Here is a 22,919-nt window from a genome sequence, read left to right as displayed (position 1 = left end):
AGCAGACCTGGATAAGCTTTAAAATATTGTTTAAACAAAAAAATGGGAGAAGTTTATTACGGAGGGTGAGCGGGAGAGGGGAGGAGTCAGCTGTCTAGACTCCAGTCGTTCCCCTGGCTGATGTCCTGACCAATCACAGGCAGGGGAGGAGAGCAACTCTGCCTTGGCATGGGCTCCTCCCCCTTCTCCTCCAGACTCCTCCTCCTCCAACTTCACGCCGACGCCCACCATGCTGACATCACCGTTGGCATGGAGATGCAGCGCTGGGGGACTTTGCTCCACCATTCTGGAAGGAAAAGGGAAAAGAGAGAGCGAAATAGAGGGGGCGGGGGGGAGAGAGAATAACCATACAGGTGAATAGATAGTCCATGGGAACATGTAGGGGGAAAGCAACGCAAATGCTGTTCTGCCCTCATGCCTCTCGCCTTACCAGAGTGATCGCACAACAGCACGCACTCCCACTAACTGAGTGTCTCTATGACCGCCCAACTTTGAATTTTACAGCACGTCTGGAGCTGACCACACACACTAGTGGTGTGCGGCTCAGCAGTTTGTTCACCGCACCTGACCTCAATTGCTAATAACCCATCCGCAACTGCCCGACTATATGTGATAAAGTGAAAATCAGAGGCCTGCACCCGACCCTAACCAGCAAATATAGAAAATGCGCTATAGGCTACAGTCAAAGACTGCAGAATTATTTTTTGACAGGGGGTGCAGGATTTTTTGTTGTTGTTGCCTGATATACATATGTTTCTGCTTATAGTTTCCAACATTTTGGTAGGCTATTTGCAGTGGCGACCCGTCATTTTGAGCCCCACATGTTATTTTGGCATTACTACGTGTCACATATCAGTTTGCAAACAATGTAAAAAAATTAAATAATCATTGAGTTAATAAAGCTGTATACAAACATGGTCTCTTTTTTGCTTTCTTGAGTAAGGCAGCTCCAAAACGCAGGTGTTTCAGCCTAGCTCAGTGCTTTCTGTGGTGGTGGTGGTGGGGCAGCCAGTGGAAAATACGGAGCATAGGTGTTGGTAATATTCTCTAGTTGCACCGTGATTGGCTCAGTGTTCTGTCACTCATGGGGACACTACATCACTGCCAAGTCTAAGGGTAGAGCTACAAAATTCAAGCCCCTTGGGTGCTGCCATAGAGTTACATTAGAAGTGCCCATCCAAGAAGGCTCAAGGTCATTGGCCATAGATAAAATGACATCATATCACGTTATATCTACAGTAGCTTTGATTGAACTGATCATGTCAACATCATACTTTCAAAATCTTAGCTAGCAGTCATCATCATGAATCAAGTCGACAATCTACTGGCAAATCCTTTTTAATCCTTGTCATATGAAGATAAATAATAGATCAAACATATCTGTGCTCATCCACAATTGGACATAAACATTACACAACAAGTTGGAAAAGCGCAAATTCAACAATGAGTGGTTTGGCAGGAATCAGTGGCTAACTGCAAGCATTGCAAAGCATTCACTAGCCTGCTATTCAGTGGAGTGGCTGTGTGGTCACAAGTCTGAGATTAAGAGTCTATTTTCCAAGTTTAAAATGATAAACATTCAACATTGGCCATGCTGTCAATGAAGCATGATTTGTGCAGCGCTCAAAACAACTTAACTCGGAACTGCGAAATCTGACTTCAGTGAGTTCAAGAAAACTGGGAACTCGGGAACAAACTAGCTCCGACTGGGGAAATACGTTTTGAACGTCATCCAACTCGGAATTGTAAATCCGGAACTCTGGCCTATTTCTAGAGCTACGACCTGAAGATAACTGACGTCATCATGATTCGACCTTGTTTTTTTCAGAGTTCCCAGTTGACTTGAAAGCACCATAAATCCAGAGAATGCCAGACTATGACCAAATTTGCCCACGAAGGACAGCCGCACCACCTTCCTGTTCAAGTGAGCACAGCACAACAAGTTGAGTCCAAAAATGTATTGTATGCTGCTGCTTAAGTGATGTAATATGCCAGGGAGATATGTATACTGTAGCTAAGAAAGTAATACTAAGTGTATGTTGTGTAGTAAGTTGTTAGTAGCCCATGTGCCTCACCCTAATAATTTGGTCTATTTTCCCCTCTTAATTTCGCCTACTGTTCTGACTTGGTGGTACACATGTAGCCTATAACCTGTTTAAGAGATGTAATCATCAAATATTGTAAGAGCTTTCATTGTCTGCTTATATGCCCCCTTTACTTATCCTACGGTTCTGACTTGGGGTACAGGGAGAACACTGCTTGTCGTCCCCTTATGTCATAGTTTGTACATCTCAATTGTCAGTAAAACCACATTTGTTTAAGCAAGTCAGCCATATCAGCTATGTTTTTTTTTAAAGGCAGTAAATGAGGCTGAATGAACTGTTTCGCTGCCAGACAAGGCTCCGCTGATAGCCAGGTGTAGCAGTGGTAAGGTGTTGGGACTGCTGTTGGCACAGCTTTATGTAGGCCCTAACAGTTTGTGGGTACCATTTGTCACGTTATAGTGCAATTAATGTATTGTTTAGTGTTGTGTTGTGTAGTGGCTTTGCTGGCACGCATCCCACATTTTTCTGTTTTGTTTGCCCCACCAAGATTTACATGCTAAAACTGCCACTGGCTATTTGTTAGTCAACTTGTCTATAATTAGATACATGTAGCTTCTCTTTTGTCATTATGTTGCCCTAGAAGACTATAAATAACTCTTGCTCAACAGACTAATGTAATAGATCGATAGAATGATGGCTTCAATCAGGTTGACATTGGTAAAGTTCTCTCTGTCATCTTTTGTCGAGCAAAGACGTTTAGGGACTGTGGATGAAAGATTTTCAGTGCAAAATGTCCAAATTACATCAGTTTGACCGGTTGTAAGGAAAAAGAAAAGCTGTGAAAACTACCCAACGTTTTTCTGATAATATTTCAGTTCGGCTTCGATGCATATTTGATGTGGTTGAAATACTATCAGCTTTTATGATGAAGACAGCACCTCTACAGATGGTATCTAACTGAGCATTGCAGAAAGAAATTATTTCTCCACTCCTGTTCCCAAGTCCAAATATTGCCTACATTTGGTGTACCATTTTACTGCAAGAAATGCTTAATTCTGCAGGAGTTTTATTAAGCCTATAGCCCTATTTGCACCGGACTAGTATTACTAGAGAACGTTGGTTATGTATTTATTATCCCAGAATGTCCGTTATTCCAGAGGACGATTCTGACTGGATTAGTTTTTTTCCAAACCGTGAGCGACACCTGTCAAACTCAGACATTTCTCTCAAAACACAGGGATGTCGATTCACACGGGACTAATATTATCAGTGGATTTTGGAGTTTGACAAAAAAAACAGTAGGTTATTCTGGTTAGTCAATGTCCAGATTTCAGTTTCGATTTAACCGATCTAAACAGTAGGCTACAGTTTGTTCCCTTGACATGCCATAGGCCTATTTTAAGTCCCGTCTTGTGACTGTCGAATTTGTATAAAGCCTCACAATCATCACACATAACATAGACGGCACTGCTATCATCCTCTTTTACCACTTCACCAAATATTTCCCAAACATTACTTTTCTGGCCCTCCCTTCTCTTTATGTTCAACTCTCCTTTCGCAGATTTTTCTTATTGAATTAAACTTAGACAATGTCCTTTTTGACTCCGTGGATTGATGTTAACTTTAGGCTTATGCAGTAATACCAGATAGCCTAAATAATGAACTTAGAACCTCAATGTATCCTATATAAATTGCACAATAATTATATATTTATTGCATTAAGGTATTGTTCCTCTTTATTCAACCCGAACACAATATTGAATTACCCTAAAATTACCCACTATTTCACACACACCACGACCAACTTTGTCTGTAAGAAAAAACCTACTCTGTGTAATCAAGACAAAGAAAAGTAAATGAGACCTTTCCAGGTGTGACTGTATCTCTGGGTCTCTGAGCTTTGGGTGTGTGTGTATAGAAACCATTGCTTTGCGTAGGGAACAAAGGACATACTGTGAATATCACACACACTTCAACTGTACCTTTAGCTTGAAAACCTAACTTCTAGTCTCAGGGAAAGTTAACCATCATGACAAGGCGAAGACTCTGCACATCACACACACACACACGAACAGAAATATACAGAGAGATGGAGAGAGATGGAATTAAGGACAGGTTGAGAGAGCAGAGAGAGAGAGGCTGAACCTTAATGAACTCTCCGACTTTAGATGTGTTTTTTCCCACCTCCGCTGCAGGAGGAAATAAAAGCACGCCAGACAGGAGAACAAAACAAACAGAACACACAGGGCGAAAAGTGCACATATATATATAAAGGGAGAGAAAAAAGCCATTGTTAGACGGGGAGAACAAAGGAAGCCGGGACAATGAGCGAGACGGACAAAAGCCGCGGGCCGCAGGAAACAGCGCAGATAACAATGCCTGCGGAATGTGCCGACGGACTCGGGGAACGGGGGAAAATGCGGAGCGCCACCATTCTGCCGAGCGATTAGAGTACCTCCCCCCGTTCCCCCTTTCATATTCTGTCTCTACACAAAGCCACCTGCCTGCCAAAGGCCAAGGCTCTAAACCTGTGTGTATGAGTGAGTGAGTTGAGAACCAATACATTCACCATAACCTTTAACTTTTTTAATGTGCTGGGGGGGGGGGTACTCTAATCGTAGAGCATAGAGGGAAAGTGAATACCTTGTCAGTTGCACAACTGAATGCATTCAGTGTGTCTTCAGCATTTAACCCAACCCCTCTGAATCGGGGCAGTTGTTGTTGGGAGTTAACTGGGGGCAGAACAGCAGATTTTTCCACCTTGCCAGCTCGGGGATTCAAACCAGCGATCCTTCGGTTACTGGCCAAACACTCTTCACCTCTAGGCTATAGAGGACTGCCTGTGGCAACAACCTTCAGAATCCACTCAAATCCCTTTCCTCCACACACCTCAAGCCTTTCGTCTTCATCTCAAACACTCTGTTCATTTGACTGTTCCTAATGTTTAAGGAGTGATGATGTTTCCCTGTGGGGGGTGTTGGTGGCAGTCAGCATCCTGCTGTGGAGCACAGGAATGTATTCCTGGTCTTCCGAACAGCATTCCCATCTGCGTTCAAAAGTGGCTGGCTTATAGAGCTGATACAGGTGGCTTTAGACTGCCACCCATGTGTGCGCGCGAGTGTGTCACCGCTCTGCCTGTGTGTCCAACACAAAGGCATGCCCAGAATTTGAGTCACAGACCTGCTGACAGCCTGGTATGCATTAAGGTTTGTGTGTTTTCTGGGGTTGGGGTCCGGCACATCTAATCTTAGAGTTAAACAATGCCGTAGTGTCACAGCTCAGACAATGCTTGGGCTCGCCTCACCTCAGCTTATCAGTGCTCTCAACACAAATCTAGTTAAATGTACACCGTCCATGTTTACATCAAACTGCATCCATGCGGAACTTGTGTGCATGTGGGTTTGGGAATTGTAAAGTGTGATTTCAATGTTAAATAAACGCTTACACAGTTTAGCGGATGTTATAGCGGGTGCAGCAAAAGTATTGTGTTACTAGCTCCTAACAATGAAGTAAAAATGCAAACAGATCATCAAATGATAATCCAATTTTAAAAAAACAAGAACTCATGAATGTCAGGAAAAATCAAGTTAACAACCCAAATAACACTATCAGTAATCCAAATGCAATCTATGCGTATATACACTAAAAATATATACTAAGAATGATATGTACAGCAGTAGATACTTCGCAGTAGAATCTCTCACTTAGAGATGGCTATTCAACAGTCTGATGGCCTGGAGATAGAAGCTGTTTTTCAGTCTTTCGAGTCCCAGCTTTGATGCACCTGTACGGTCTCTTTCTGCTAGATGGTAGCAGAGTGAACAGACCGTGACTTGGGTGGCTGAGGTCCTTAAATGATCTGTTGGCCTTCCTTTGACACGAGTGCTGTAAGTGTCCTGGAGGGAAAGCAGCGTGCTCCCGGTGACCGCACCACACTCTGGAGAGCCATTCAGTTTATGGCAGCGCAGGTGCCGTACCAGGCGGTGATGCAGCCAGACAGAATGCTCTCAATGGTGCATCTATAGCAGTTTATCAGGGTCTTAGGGGCCATGATTAATTTATTCAGCTGCCTGAGGTTGTAGAGGCGCTGTTGCGCCTTCTTCACCACGGTGTCGGTTTGGTGGGACCATTTCAGGTCCTCCCTCCTCTGTCTTCGGTTGTCCACAATCAGCTCCTTTGTTTTTTTTACGTTAAGGGAGAGGTTATTTTCCTGGCACCACTCCTCCAGGGCCCTCACCTCCTCCCTGTAAGCCATCTCGTTGTTGTTGGTAATCAGGCCTACCACTGTTGTGTCGTCAGCAAACCTGATGATTGAGTTGGAGTTGTGCGTAGCCATGCAGTCATGGGAGTACAGGAAATGCAAACAGAGAGTACAGGAGGGGGCTGAACATAAACACCTGGGGGGCCCCACATGTTGAGGGTCAGCGTGGCAAAGGTGTTGTTTCCTACCCATACACCCACCTGGGGTCGGCCCGTGAGGAAGTCAAGGACCCAGTTGCACAGGGAGGGGTTCAGACCCAGGGCCCTGAGCTTAGTGACAAGCTTGCAGGGCACTATGGGGTTGAAAGCAGAGCTGTAGTTGACGGACAGCATTCTCACATAAGTATTCCTCAATGTCCCAGTGGGATAGGGCGATGTGCAGTGAAACAGCAATTGCAAATTGTAGTGGGTCTGGGGTGTTGGGCAAGGTGGAGGTGATACGGTCCTTGACCAGCCTCTCAAAGCACTTCATGATGACAGAGGTGTGCCACAGGGCGATAGTCATTTAGTTCAGTTACCTTAGCTTGATTGGACATCTTGAAGCAAGTAAATATGCAATAGGCTGAATATGCAACAGGGTTAGAGAGTAGTGTCTGATTGTGGCCTAATAGACCACCTAGAACTCTGGGTTGGTTTAACATGCTTCTCTTTATGAGACCATGCAGGTCAAACCTGTAACACACATTCAAATTATTATTATTGTAGGACACAGCAGTTGAGCTGACCACAGCCTGTCATAACACAGCATACCTTTAGGACTGCCTGCCGTACCATAGACCTGACCACAGATACACTGTATATACAAAAGTATGTGGACACCCATTCAAATTAGTGGATTCGGCTATTTCAGCCACACCCTTTGCTGACAGGTGTATAAAAATCGAGCACACAGCCATGCAATCTCCATAGACAAACACTGGCAGTAGAATGGCCTTACTGAAGAGCTCAGTGACTTTCAACGTGGCACCGTCAGGATGCCACCTTACCAACAAGTCAGTTTGTCAAATTTCTGCCCTGCTAGAGCTGCCCCGGTCAACTGTACATGCTGTTATTGTGAAGTGGAAATGTCTAGGAGCAACAACGGCTCAGCCGCGAAGTGGTAGGCCACACAAGCTCACAGAACAGGACCACCGAGTACTGAATCGCGTAGCGCGTAAAAATCATTGCAACACTCACTACCAAGTTCCAAACTACCTCTGGAAGCAACGTCAGCACAATAACTGTCATGAAATGGGTTCCCATGGCCGAGCAGCCACACACAAGCCTAAGATCACCATGCGCAATACTAAGTGTCAGCTGGAGTGGTGTAAAGCTCGCCGCCATTGGACTCTGGAGCAGTGGAAATGCATTCTCTGGCATGATGAATCACGCTTAACCATCTGGCAGTCTGTCGGACGAATCTGGGTTTGGCGGAGGCCAGGAGAAGGCTACCTGCCCCAATGCATAGTGCCAACTGTGAAGTTTGGTGGAGGAGGAATAATGGTCTGGAGCTGTTTTTCATGGTTTGGGCTAGGCCCCTTAGTTCCAGTGAAGGGAAATCTTAATGCTGCAGCTTACAATGACATTGTAGATTATTCTGTGCTTCCACCTTTGTGGCAACAGTTTGGGGAAGGCCCTTTCCTGTTTCAGCATGACAATGCCCCTGTGCACAAAGCGAGGTCCATACAGAAATGCTTTGTTGAGGTCGGTGTGGAAGAACTTGACTGGCCTGCACAGAGCCCTGACCTCAACCCCATCGAACACCTTTGGGATGAATTGGAACGCCGACTGTGAGCCAGGCCTAATCACCCCACATCGGTGCCCGACCTCACTAATGCTCTTGTGGCTGAATGGAAGCAAGTCCCCGCAGCAATGTTCCAACATCTAGTGGAGATCTATGAGCCTCACCACAGTCCTATATGTAAGACTCCTGGTAAATATAGCGGCTTGGGACTGTCATGACATCATGTACTAAACTAAAGCATGCATTTATCCATAGCAATTAAAAACAATTTCATTGAAGTGGGACTGGAAAACTGTATTGCACGTAAACAGTTTGCACTTATCGAAAATACTTTTCCAAGACTGTTACAGTCTAGTTCAAACGGAATGGAAACTCGGAGACAGGTGAAAGCGAGTTCATATACATTGCCTTCACCAATCCAGTCATGTTCAGATCAGTGATTACGTCTAAGAAAGGAGGGAGGCAGGATAAGATTAGCACTGAGTCTTTGAGCTCCGACACCTCTGAAATCATACACTTCCCACGACACACTAAACAGCCGACAAAAGCTTCAGTTACCCAACATGTTGTAACGTGCAAACCAAACATCTCACCCCAGGGCATCTGCAATGCCAATGTCTTCTGTTGTTCTCTCTTTCTTTCTTTCTTTCTTTCTCTCTCTCCCTCCCTCCCTCCCTCCCTCCCTGACAGGAGCGGTTAGTTTGCCCAGCACTGTCTTTGTTGTTTTCCAAACATGGCCTGAAGGGGACTAGTAGAGAGAGAGAGAGAGAGAGCGAGAGCGACAGAGAGAGGGAGAGATGAGCCAGGAGCCAGTTCCATTCCAGCACACGGCGGCTGATCAAGTGGCTGAGTTATTTTACTAAACAAATAAAAACTCTGCCATCGTGAACTCTGAGACTGACAAATCTAAAGACAGAAGCTCTGTATGGGCTCCTTGGGGCAGAGAGAGACACAAACACAGACAGAACTGACTTGACACACTCATCCCCTGGTGGAAGAATTGTTTAATGTTGTGTTAAGGTGCCCGAGCCATTAAAAACCTATGGCTGGATTCAATCAATCCTGCTTTAGGAATGTTTAAATGCTCTGGCAAAGTTAGCATGTTTACATGCAGTTGTCCGCCAGCCGAGAGTGGTTGATTCCCTTATGCCCAGAGGGCTGGTATAGTGGCAGGTGAGGCTGGCGATGGCAACATTGAAGCCTGATCAGTGGCTGGGACAGAACCCTTGTAAAGTAACATGTGCACTATAGTACAGGTTCAGATGCTTAGTGGGACTCTAGTACCATGGTCCTCCCTGGGGGAATTAAGTTGTGGTCCTCTGTAGCTCAGCTGGTAGAGCACGGCGCTTGTAACGCCAAGGTAGTGGGTTCGATCCCCGGGACCACCCATACACAAAAATGTATGCACGCACGACTGTAAGTCGCTTTGGATAAAAGCGTCTGCTAAATGGCATATTATTATTTATTATTAAGTTAGATGCCCTGTAAAGCCCCACTGCAGCCATTCCCTCTGCCTAATGCTTAATAACACTTTATTACACAATCCTAGCTCAGCTGGTATTACTGCTTTGCCAAGAGTCTGCAAAGCTGTCTACCGTACCTGCTATTTCAACCTCTAAATGCCCAGCTATGAAAAGCCAAGTGACATTTACTCCTGACGTACTGACCTGTTGCAACCTCTACAACCACTGTGATTATTATTTGACCCTGCTGGTCATCTATGAACGTTTGAACATCTTGGAGAAAAATCTGGCCTTAATGGCCATGTACTGTTATAATTTCCACCCGGCACAGCCAGAAGGGGACTGGCCACCCCTCAGAGCTTGGTTCCTCTCTAGGTTTCTTCCTAGCCACCGTGCTTCTACATCTGCATTGCTAGCTGTTTGGGGTTTTAGGCTGGGTTACTGTATAGCACTTTGTGACATCTGCTGATGTAAAAGGGCTTTATAAATACAATTTCATTGATTGATTGATCGATCGATCGATCAAGGCAAAGGGTGGCTATTTGAAGAATCTCAAATATAAAATATATTATGATTTGTTTAACACTTTTTTGGTTACTACATGATTCCATATGTGTTATTTCATAGTTTTGATGTCTTCACTATTATTCTACAATTTAGAAAATAGTAACAAATAAAGAAAAACAATTGAATGAGTGGGTGTTCTAAAACTTTTGACCGGTAGTGTGTATATTTCCTGATCTTTCTTATATGTCCTAGATATAGGACAGACACTTCAGAACCTTATCATCCCCCCCCCCCCAAGGCTTCAACTTTTAGAGTTAACGACAACTATGGAGAAACAAGCAGTCGGTCACTCCTCATTTAGGACCCCATCAGAGAGAGAGAAGCAGAGAGGAAGGGGGAGAGAAGGAGAAAGTAAGGTAAGGGAGAGATACCTCTTTGGTGTGGTGAGTGTGGAGGTCCCCAGACCCAGAGGACCCCTCCACAGTAGAGCACTGGTGATGCTGAAACACGTCATGTTCTCTTCAGGCACACACAGGACAGCCGTCTAACACTCTCGCTCTCCCTCTCAGGACAGCCCAAAGCCACTCTGTAGTCTCAACTCTTTCTATGTTCCTCTTTCCTTTCAACTCTCTAACTCTTTCTCCCTCCCGGTCTCTCTATATCCCTCTTTCTAACTATCTCCCTCTATGCCTCCTCCCTCTGTGTGTTCATGTATACCTCCCATTGTCGTGACAAAGAGACTCTTTTTGGCATCTTTGAGCTAAACAATCCACTAATTTGCATAATATGTGTTTTGCACCCGGTCACCCTATCTTGAACATTAATATGTGATAATCAAATAGTTGGACCCACAGGTGTGATCCAGGTGTGTGATACTGCGCTGGGATGTCCAGTAACACCTAACAATGTCACCTTTATGCATTACTTGCGTTTCTTGGCCACCTGCCTGAAATGGGGACACCACAGAAGAAGGAAAGAAAGGAATATCACACATTCAAATATAGCACAGGAGCTGGACTAGAAACAGCGTGTCAATGAACATAAAGCATATGTGTTCACCGTTTTCTGCTCCCAAGCATGATTTTAATTGATCTGGTGATCAACGTGAGTTTTGATCGTGATGGTCTTCATCAGAGCAACTTTTGTGTGATTATATGACTGTCGAGTCACAGAGTTTAGTAAGACGATATGGTTAATAGTAATATATGGTTGTATAACTCACTCAAATAAAGATCACGCTCGGCAGCAGCAAACAGCGGATGTACGGACATTCACTCTCCTTTCATTGGTGACACAAAATATTCCCTCTGCTTCTCTCCAGCCCACACAATGCAGCTGTGGATTCAACCCTGGTCCTGGGTACCCACTGAAGATGACCATCAATTAGGATCTGCCTCGTTAAAGGCCACCAATTAACTTTGAATCCCTCATTTTAGAGATTTTCTCCGAAATATACACAAACAAATGCCATCTCTTTAAGAATATTGACCAAGAATATGTCTAATAGTTCAACGTGGGCTAATTACCTGAGTTGAGATGAAGACCTGGATCCACAGTGGGTTCCTAGGACCATATCTCCCTCTCAGTCCCCCCTGAATCATAGACAGCCTCAGGCCCAGACCATATCTCCCTCTCAGTCCCCCCTGAATCATAGACAGCCTCAGGCCCAGACCATATCTCCCTCTCAGTCCCCCCTGAATCATAGACAGCCTCAGGCCCAGACCATATCTCTCTCTCAGTCCCCCCTGAATCATAGACAGCCTCAGGCCCAGACCATATCTCCCTCTCAGTCCCCCCTGAATCATAGACAGCCTCAGGCCCAGACCATATGTCAGATATTTAGTATACTAAGCCTTGTAGTGAGAGAATAACGTCAACACATACATTTGTCTGACATGATGAGCCCGACATGTGGCGGCTGCTATGTGTGCGTGTCTATATTTGATATGATATTTTATAGAGGCGGGGGGTTTGGCAAGACGACAGAAATTAAATCTGATACAGGTGTTGCAGATGGCATGGTTGTTTCTCTTAGTGTTATGCCGGCGTACAACGTTTCTCTCGCTCTCTCTCTCACGCACGCACTTGCTTGCTTTCCTTCTCTGAATGGGTCTGATGCAGGTTTTTTGTGTTGTGTTGCTGACTACGTCTCATTAGGAACTGAGCTCTCAGGGCCACACACACAAAAGCTTCCCTTCCCTCGCTCTCCTCTTCCTCTCTGTTTTTCTGTTCTTTTGGCCTTTTGATGTCAAGAGTGCCGATCCCAGGGGGCTACACTCTGGCCACAGAATACACTCACACACAGACAAGAGACTCATTCACTTTCACACACACACACACACACACACACACACACACACACTGCGGTGAGGAGTTGTAAAAGCATGATAAGGGCAGAGGAGAGGTAGTCAAGGTTGAATCAGTGTCGTTTTTCTCTGTGGTTGATGGCCAGATCTCACCACACAAAGACCAGTGTTGGGAGCTCCAGGATACACTGATAATAATCACTATTTTTCTCAGCTTTTTCCGTGTGGAGCACAGGTACAGCCCCAAGGCATCCCCCTCCGTCTCACCACATACATACACACACACACAACTAATTCAAATTACTTAGTAGTATATTCCACTTAACTTCAACATCTAAAACACACTGTTGCCAATGTCACATGTTCACCTTGTTATTTATCTAAACCTATACAGTTTGAGGGCTCTACTCTCCTGTTCTCTCTCTGCTTTCCTTGTGTCCTCTCTCTCTCTGCTTTTGCTGTGTCCTCTCCTTCTCCCTGCTTTCTCTGTGTCCTCTGCTTTCCCTGCCCTCTCTCTCAGCTTTCTCTGTGTCCTCTGCTTTCCCTGCCCTCTCTCCCTGCTTTCTCTGTGTTCTCTGCTTTCCCTGCCCTCTCTCTCAGCTTTCTCTGTGTCCTCTGCTTTCCCTGCCCTCTCTCCCTGCTTTCTCTGTGTCCTCTGCTTTCCCTGCCCTCTCTCCCTGCTTTCTCTGTGTCCTCTGCTTTCCCTGCCCTCTCTCCCTGCTTTCTCTGTGTCCTCTGCTTTCCCTGCCCTCTCTCCCTGCTTTCTCTGTGTCCTCTGCTTTCCCTGCCCTCTCTCCCTGCTTTCTCTGTGTCCTCTGCTTTCCCTGCCCTCTCTCTCAGCTTTCTCTGTGTCCTCTCTCTCACTCTCTGCTTTCCCTGTGTTCTCCCTCTCTGAGGAGGCTTTCTAAATAAGATGTAAATGTATGAATAGGTTGATGACACAACTGCACTTTTCACAAAAAGAGAGAAAGGAGAGAAAATAAAAAAGAAGAGAAAGGAACTCTGGCTCTGGTGCAGCGGCTCCTTTCTTCTGCTTTTCAGAAACGCAGGTTAAAAAGCAGCCTTTTCATCCCTCTCTCTCATCCCTCTCTCTCTCATCTCTCTCCGACTTAGGAACAGGCAATGTATTGTGGTGGATAGCGAAAGGGTACTGTGGTATTTATCAGAAAAGAGAGGAGGAGGAAAGGAGAGGGACGAGGACAAAACATACTCCCAATAAAGAGAAAGAACAAGAGAAGGGGAAGAAAGGATGTGTATGAAGTGCCCCTTTCGCAGAAAGACCCCCCTCGCCCCCTCCTCCCTCAAAAGGGGAAGGCACACACAATGTGCTGTTTCCTTTAGCCCCGACACACTTTATATCCTAGCCCCATTCAGGACCTTTAGCCCCGACACACTTTATATCCTAGCCCCATTCAGGACCACTACTTTAGGGCACCCATGTGTGCACAGAGCATATGTGGCTGAGAGAGAGGATGTGTGTGTGTGCGTGTATAGATCCCTGTTTGCTGAGGGCCTTATAGACTGACAGGCCATGGCTCTAAGGAGTTGCCATGGAGATGTCTTTGTGCAGTAAGTTGCACAACAGGTGATTCTAAAGAAGGCTAGCTGAGCTGGTCTCAGTATTGAGAACTGCGGGAGGTGTGTGTGTGTGTGAGAGAGAGAGCGAGAGAGAGTGTGAGTGAGAGAGGAAGCGAGGGAGAAAGAGAGAGATTATACGAGGCGTTAGCTGTTTCAGGATCCAGCTTGGCCCAGAGTTCTTAACTAGCTCCTTTATACACAGATCCTGTCTAAAATTGCTTGGGTTTACCGGGCCACACTGCTTTACACACTAACATGCATCTAACCTCACCAAAAGAGAGAGTGCATAAGCATCAGAGTTGATCATATCTTCAACTCCAAGTATTGTGAAATCTACTATATATATATATATATATATATATATATATATATATATATATATATATATATATATATATATATATATATATATATATATATATATATATATATATACACATACACACACACACACATACATACATACAGTGGGGGAAAAAAGTATTTAGTCAGCCACCAATTGTGCAAGTTCTCCCACTTAAAAAGATGAGAGAGGCCTGTAATTTTCATCATAGGTACACGTCAACTATGACAGACAAATTGAGGAAAAAAAATCCAGAAAATCACATTGTAGGATTTTTTTATGAATTTATTTGCAAATTATGGTGGAAAATAAGTATTTGGTCACCTACAAACAAGCAAGATTTCTGGCTCTCACAGACCTGTAACTTATTCTTTAAGAGGCTCCTCTGTCCTCCACTCGTTACCTGTATTAATGGCACCTGTTTGAACTTGTTATCAGTATAAAAGACACCTGTCCACAACCTCAAACAGTCACACTCCAAACTCCACTATGGCCAAGACCAAAGAGCTGTCAAAGGACACCAGAAACAAAATTGTAGACCTGTACCAGGCTGGGAAGACTGAATCTGCAATAGGTAAGCAACTTGGTTTGAAGAAATCAACTGTGGAAGCAATTATTAGGAAATGGAAGACATACAAGACCACTGATAATCTCCCTCGATCTGGGGCTCCACGCAAGATCTCACCCCGTGGGATCAAAATGATCACAAGAACGGTGAGCAAAAATCCCAGAACCACGCGGGGCGACCTAGTGAATGACCTGCAGAGAGCTGGGACCAAAGTAACAAAGCCTACCATCAGTAACACACTACGCCGCCAGGGACTCAAATCCTGCAGTGCCAGACGTGTCCCCCTGCTTAAGCCAGTACATGTCCAGGCCCGTCTGAAGTTTGCTAGAGTGCATTTGGATGATCCAGAAGAGGATTGGGAGAATGTCATATGGTCAGATGAAACCAAAATAGAACTTTTTGGTAAAAACTCAACTCGTCGTGTTTGGAGGACAAAGAATGCTGAGTTGCATCCAAAGAACACCATACCTACTGTGAAGCATGGGGGTGGAAACATCATGCTTTGGGGCTGCTACACGACTGATCCGTGTAAAGGAAAGAATGAATGGGGCCATGTATCGTGAGATTTTGAGTGAAAACCTCCTTCCATCAGCAAGGGCATTGAAGATGAAACGTGGCTGGGTCTTTCAGCATGACAATGATCCCAAACACACCGCCCAGGCAACGAAGGAGTGGCTTCGTAAGAAGCATTTCAAGGTCCTGGAGTGGCCTAGCCAGTCTCCAGATCTCAACCCCATAGAAAATCTTTGGAGGGAGTTGAAAGTCTGTGTTGCCCAGCGACAGCCCCAAAACAGCACTGCTCTAGAGGAGATCTGCATGGAGGAATGGGCCAAAATACCAGCAACAGTGTGTGAAAACCTTGTGAAGACTTACAGAAAACGTTTGACCTGTGTCATTGCCAACAAAGGGTATATAACAAAGTATTGAGAAACTTTTGTTACTGACCAAATACTTATTTTCCACCATAATTTGCAAATAAATTCATTAAAAATCCTACAATGTGATTTTCTGGATTTTTTTTCTCTCATAGTTGACGTGTACCTATGATGAAAATTACTCTCATCTTTTTAAGTGGGAGAACTTGCACAATTGGTGGCTGACTAAATACTTTTTTCCCCCACTGGATGGATGGATGGATGGATGGATGGATGGATGGATAGATGGATAGATGGATAGAGAACTGGTTATTCTCCTTGGAATGGATAAACTTGGCTGAGCCAAAGCCAATCTCCATAATGTGTGTGTGTGTGTGTGCGTGCATGAGTGTATACATGCGTGTGTATACTGTCATATATGTCAGAAAGATACCGACATAAATTAAGGCAAACAAACATCAAAGCCACTGCAGTCAGAGAGCAACTAAAGTAACAAGACAACGTCATAGGCTATGGATTGCCAGCAAGGAATCCGATTAACCAATCAATCATCAAATTCTTAAAAGGGGTGTGCACAGATAAAGATGGTTTAAGAATCAATATCCTCCTTTATGGAAACCTAGCAAACTGTTGAAGGGCTGAAAGTCTTTTCAACACATGATGAGATACTGTACGTGTAATTCCTTTCGATAACTTGATTTCTCAGAGCAGAACTTGCTTTTTTATTTTTTTATTTAGGGTCTATAATCTAGAGCCTAAAATAGCCTGTTTTCTGGATTTATAATATACTCTTCTGCACTGCTTATCAGTTGAACAAACTTTGACTGTAATTGGTGAAATGGTCTCTCACCCAGGTATGGTTCAATACAGATTTACAGTAACAATACATTATTCTTTTTCAGATGTGTTTCCTGGTATTATACATGCTATCCAAATCCATATTTAAATAGAGGTGAGATAGCTATGATGGATAAAGATATAGGCTATGAATCACTTGTAGTTTACCAGCTCCATTTAAACTCTCTAAGAAATACTCTACAGTGTGACATTTTCTGTCTGTTAATGTAGAACTGGGGTAGACAATGCTGTTCCTGGAGTACCAGGTACTGCAGAATTTTGTCCCAACTAGGCACCAGACCAGACCAACTGAGCTAATTGATCAGTTCAGTGATTGACTAAATTCAACATACCTGGTCTTCCAGGTTGGTTAAATCAAAAACACAAAGTGCCTGTGGCACTCCAGGACCAGGGTTGCCTACCCCTGATATAGAGGTATATTCAACTGACAGAACAATGAATGGCGGCGTATGGCGGTATGCTTACCCAATGTTAACTTGTATGCCTCTCCCTAACCTCACTGAAACTATAACTAACTTTAACCTTAACCCTCATCCTTATTTAAAGTTCGCCTAACTTAAGTTTTAGTTTTACCAGTTGAATACAATAGGGGCAGACTGGCCAGCTGGCATTTCGGGCAAATGCCAGATGGGCTGGTCCATTTTTATCCCAGTGGGCCTATCGAACTTGTTTTTGTTGAGCAAATTATCATTATCTGGCTAGTAATGGAGGCCTTAAAGGGCATGTAGCAGCTATTTCTCAATGCCAGAAAAACATATAATAGTAACTTAGAGCACCCCAAGAAAACATTCCCAAATTACAAACTCTTAAATACATTTTTATAATACTGTAATATTGTTCTAAAAGTTGGGTTTGAGGTTCTCCCCACATCAGCTCTAACTTCGGAAACAATCCCACAATGCTCTGTGTCAGCGTCACACAGTGAGGAAATAAAAATCCATGCTCACCCTTCGCATCAAGTGCTTCATATAAAAATTACAAAAAAGGGTGGGTAAGTAGGGTGTTGCAACATTTGCTATGCAAATGTGAGTATGTTATGCCTCTACGGCCACACAAATGAAACACTTAGCAAAAAATGGGATACATTTGTGAGAATGAGGTGGGCGAATTGGGCATCTACCAACAACATGGCTTTAAAGTATCACAAACAGCCAGCAGCACCAACAGAGAGAGCATTATCAGGGCTTCACCGGGTAAGGGAAAGAGCTAGCTTACTACCTCTATGCTAACGTTAGCTAGCTATAGAGCTACGGCATTTAGCTCACGTCTTCCATCTAAACAATGCTAAAGTAACCAAATTACCTTGTCTGCCAGCTGTTGGTAGCTAACTGCTGGTGCTGTCATACTACAGATAATACAAGCCTATGGGAAAATAGTAGTTTTGGTCGAGATGGAGGTCAATGTTTTTGTATAGAGCCCTGTGGCTGGGGCCAAAACTGTATGTGTGTCTATGTGTGTGGATGGTGGGCTAAACCGAAATGCAACGCTTTGGCCATGTTTTCGATCGTGGATCTGGTGGCATTTTGGAGAAAGGAGCTAGGTTTTCTTTAGAAGAGTGGATTGTGATCAAAGTTTATTTCTGTAGCTTGCCGCACAAGTTGTGTTTTTGGCTGTCTGCACTTGGGCTCTCGGTGTGTGTGGATGGCTCGTTGGATGGTGTCTGTGGTGCCGAGGGAGTTTTGGAGAAGTCACGGAGACAGGCTTTCTTTGGAGGGGTGGATTGTGGATTTTGTTCAGTGGGAAAGTTATTTTTTTTATCTTAGGATCAATGTTGTCACAGTTGCTTCTTGTTGAAGAGGCATATAGCTATCCTCTTCCTCCTTTTCTGAATGAATTTGTGGCTGTTTCTTTCTAGCTGGCAAAATAAGTGAGCTAGATTTTGTTTGTGTACTGACATATGTCGATACCATAGCCAAGTGTGTCACTGGTATGGGCTAGAAAATATCCTAAAGCTAGCCAGCTAGAGAGTGATAGCCGCAAGCTAAAACCGGGAAGAAAGGGAGGAGAGAATTCACTGGCATCTGCTGTTGGCTTGATAATGTTCACTCAAATACGTTTTTCCACATGTAATTGATGAAATTAGATTTTTATTCTATAAAGAAATGTAATTATGTCAATATGTTCTGAATATTGCAGAAAAATCCTCACAGCTGTTTTCCATACTAAAACGTGAAGTACAACTTGGTGCGCACCAGCTTACCATGTACAGTAGGCTACAGTAGGCTCACCGTGAGTCATCAAAATTACGATCTTACATTCGGGCCTTTCCGGCAGTCTTTGTGTTTTTTATATGCGGGGAGCATATAATTGTAAACGAACAAACAATTTTTCAAGTTAGAACCCATTAGTTATTATAAAATCGGGTGGTTCGAGCCCTGAATGCTGATTGACTGAAAACGTGGTGTATCAGACCATTTTCACAGCTATGACCAACATTTTATTTTTACTATTCTCATTACGTTGGTACCCAGTTTATAATAGCAATAAGTCACCTCTGGGGTTTGATGTATATGGCCAACTCGGCGTTGCGTCGTGCCTAAGAACAGCTCTTAGCCGTGGAAGATTGGCCATATACCACACCCCCTCGTGCCTTATTGCTTAAATATACAGCACCAACTACATTAATATCTGATAGGGTGCATTATCTGCTACCTGGCCTTGAAGGGTGAAAAAAATGTGTGGGGGCCTCAAAGAAAAAACTGGTCTGGTGTGTTAGAAATGCCAGGGCCAATTTCTGGTCCCAGTCCGCCCCTGGAATACACTTCCTATATAATATGTGGAAATCTTACAAAAACAACCATAACATTTAAAAAAGACAGGATGGCACTTAATCCAAAATGTGCTTACTTTAACTGAATAATTAAAGAGAGGATTTGAGATAATAAATTATACTGTATTGACCGTAATATGGTTGTTTTTCCACATTTAAGGTTATTTATTTAAGCACTGTCACATTCAGTGCTGGACAATGTCTCAGATAGACCTTCACTGACAAAGTTAATAAACAAACAAAAAACATCACAAAAAAACAGACAAACACTTACAGTTCTTTCTTATTTTTCACTGATTCCAAAAGAGATGCAAATCATTCTTCAGACAGCTATGGAAAAAAAACTAACTGTCTCTGGTAATTTGCAAGTTGCCACACACACACACACACACACACTGAGGTGCGTGTCCGGCGATGAGGAATTAAACTTAATGGTACAAGCAATCTGTTGTGTGTTGTTTAAACACCCAGTGGAAAGACATGTAAATGGAGCAGGAAACTAGTGGGTTATAATGCTGTGCTGTTTAGGTGGGTGCTGATCAATAGAGTGTTTGTGAATTCTCCTGATGGCAGATAAACAAATCCACTGGACACTGGGTTGTGACAACCAACAGGTGACATTCACCCCACTCACATACCTGACAGCCACAACACACATATATCTGTGTCTGAGGGGCTACACCAGGACGCTAACCATGCAAATGTTCATGGTTAATAATAATAAAAGTGTATCAGAAGCAAATTCAGAATATTTTTGGAGTAGGCCGTTTATTTGCTAACTATAACTACTCCATAAAGAACTTCTACAGTACAATACTGTAAAGTTGCTAAATATTAAAATATTGGATATTCTATCAACGGTTAATGTATTTTTATTAATGTATATATTTAGACTTAATTTAACAAGGTCAGTCCCATTGAGATAATCATTTATTTTAAAAGGGAAAGGGTGCATTCGTAAATTCACCCTGGCAAACTACTCTGATTTCAGAGCACTCTGGGTTGAGAGTACCAGAGCGCAGAATAATTGAAGAATTTATGAAAGCCCTAAACTCGGTTGTTATAAAAGGTGAACAGTAAACAGAATTAAATTGTTGCCAGCAACACAGTTACAGTCACTAACACTCTTGATAACATGAAAACACTAACCAGATCCGCTAGGGCAAGTAACATGTTCAGTGGGCTGTTCTCATGTCTGTGTCTGGAAGTAGCAAGCTAGCCAACTTTAGCCAGTTAGCTTGGGCGCTTGACTGCTGTTGTGAGGTCAGATCACTCGGATCAACCCTACTCCTCGGGCAGAGTGTCCAGTGTGCGCTCTGAACGCAACACATTTCTACGAATGCCCAGAGCGCACTCTGATAGCAGGGGTATTCAATAGCAAGGGTATTCAACCGGGGGTCCCCCCCCAAAAAAGGGACTTTCTATTTTTATTATTTTAATATTTTTATGAATATCGCTAGCAACAGAATAAACACATTTTGAATTACATATCTATATGAAAGTAGAAAAGAGGAGAATATCTTCTTCATAATGATGTCAACTTTATTTCTCAACTCCTAATATTGAGCAAATTACACTCATTTCAGCCAATTACACTCACTGGAGTATCTGACATAGGCTTTGAAAAAGCACCTGCAAATAGGCTACCAGTGCCGCTAGCTGCTGGAAAGCTTTCTTGACTTGGACATTAATTTTTGCCAATATTTAACCAGCTGCTAAACAGCTGCTGTTAGTGAAAAATGTGTTTGGAGTTACCTTTCTAGCTAATAGGCTATGTCAGAGTTTACAGTTCCTCATCCAGGAAGGTCAAAATAATAAAAATAAAAATAAAAAATCTACGAAATCTAGTAATTTTAAAATGTTGATTACTTCTCCTTGCCATTATCATTCACCTGATGATAAGGCAAGACGTGAAAAATATTTGTTTTGCTAATGTATGATGGTGGCCCTTGGGTCGCCAGTTTGCCTGGGAGGGGGTCCCTGGAAAAGGAAAGGTTGAAGTGCTCTACTTACGATCAGGGAGCATCCCAATCAAGAGGTAGCATCACAATCATCCATACAAATACTATACAGTGTCACGCCCTGGCTCTGGGGACTATGTTATGTTGAGCCAGGGTGTGTAAGTCTATGTTTAATTTTCTATGTTGGGCTGAGTGACTCCCAATCAGAGGCAACGAGTGTCAGCTGGGTGTCTCTGATTGGGAGCCATATTTAACTGTTTGTCTTGCACTTTGTGGTTTGTGGTTTCTTGTTCCTTTTGGTTGTGTATCGAAGGACTTCACGTTTCGTTCTTTGTTTTGATCGTGTGATCTAGACAATAAATATAAATATGTTCACCCGCAACGCTGCGCCTTGGTCTCCCTCATTAGACGATCGTGACAGAAGAAACCACCTTAACCAGACCAAGCAGCGTGTTCAGGAGCCATCGCTGGCAGATCTCCGTGGCAACCTCGACTGGATCAAGCAGCGGGACGAGGAGAGAGGATGGACGTGGGAGGAGATGATTGCGAGTCTGGCAAGAGGGAGGAGAGACCCCCAGGAAATTTTTAGGGGGGGGCTCACGACGTCGGGCCAGCAGGTGTACGGGTTAGAGCGGTGCAAAGCGTTGGCAGAGAAGGCCGCCAGGTTAGGGGGGCCACTGGGCACAGAGGAGAGGGAAAGTGTGGAGGCACGGCGAGAGGTACTGGGGTGTGTTACCAGTCCGGTCCGGCCCGTTCCTGATCCCTGCGTGGGGCCAGTGGTGTGTGTCCCCAGTACGGTCCGGCCTGTTCCTGCCATTCCCACCAAGTCAGTGGTGCGCGTCGTCAGCCCAGCCCGGCCTGTTCCTGCCATTCCCACCAAGTCAGTGGTGCGCGTCGTCAGCCCGGCCCGGCCTATTCCTGCCATTCCCACCAAGTCAGTGGTGCGCGTCGTCAGCCCAGCCCGGCCTGTTCCTGCCATTCCCACCAAGTCAGTGGTGTGCGTCGACAGCCCAGCCCGGCCTGTCCCTGCTCCACGCACAAAGCCTACGGTGTGCGTCGACAGCCCAGCCCGGCCCGTTCCTGCTCTCCACACCAAGTCTGTGGTGCGCGTCGCCAGCCCAGTCCGGCCCATCCAAGCTTCCCGCACCAAGCCAGTGGTGTGCGTCGTCAGTCCGGCACGGCCCGTTCCTGCTCTCCGCACCAAGTCTGTGGTGCGCGTCGCCAGCCCAGTCCGGCCCATCCAAGCTTCCCGCACCAAGCCAGTGGTGTGCGTCGTCAGCCCTGTCCGGCCCGTTCCTGCTCTCCGCACAAAGTATGTGGTGCGCGTCGCCAGCCCGGTCCGGCCCGTCCAAGCTCCCCGCACCGGGTCAGTGGTGTGCGTCGTCAGCCCGGTCCGGCTCATTCCTGCTCCCCGCACCAAGTCAGGGGTGCGCTTCGTCAGCCCGGTCCGGCCCGTTCCTCCTCCACGCATCAAGCCAGGGGTGTGCGTCGTCAGTCCAGCACAACCCGTGCCTGGGTCATGTCCGGAGCCGGATCCGCCGCCGAGGCGGAGTGCCCACCCGGTCCCTCCCCTGTTGTGGTTGTTTGGCGCGGCCGGAGTCCGCGCCTTTGGGGGGGGGGTACTGTCACGCCCTGGCTCTGGGGACTATGTTATGTTGAGCC

At 44.8% G+C, this 22,919-nt stretch overlaps 1 protein-coding gene across 3 annotated transcripts in view; it reads right to left on the bottom strand.

Moving 5' to 3' along the window:
- The window catches only part of LOC311137908 (transcription factor SOX-13-like), a 49,499-nt gene that overhangs the window by 11,085 nt on the left and 15,495 nt on the right, over nucleotides 1–22,919 (bottom strand). For all 3 annotated transcript variants that reach the window (XM_084172515.1, XM_084172516.1, XM_084172517.1), the window contains one exon: nucleotides 61–286. In XM_084172515.1, coding sequence (XP_084028641.1) covers nucleotides 61–286 — 226 coding nt within the window. The remainder of the gene's footprint in view (nucleotides 1–60; nucleotides 287–22,919) is intronic.

This window comes from Coregonus lavaretus (assembly GCF_964263955.1).
Source record: "Coregonus lavaretus genome assembly, chromosome: 12".
Classification (NCBI taxonomy): domain Eukaryota; kingdom Metazoa; phylum Chordata; class Actinopteri; order Salmoniformes; family Salmonidae; genus Coregonus; species Coregonus lavaretus.
The sequence above is the reverse complement of the archived record's forward strand: the minus strand, read 5'-3'. Positions and strand labels throughout refer to the sequence as shown.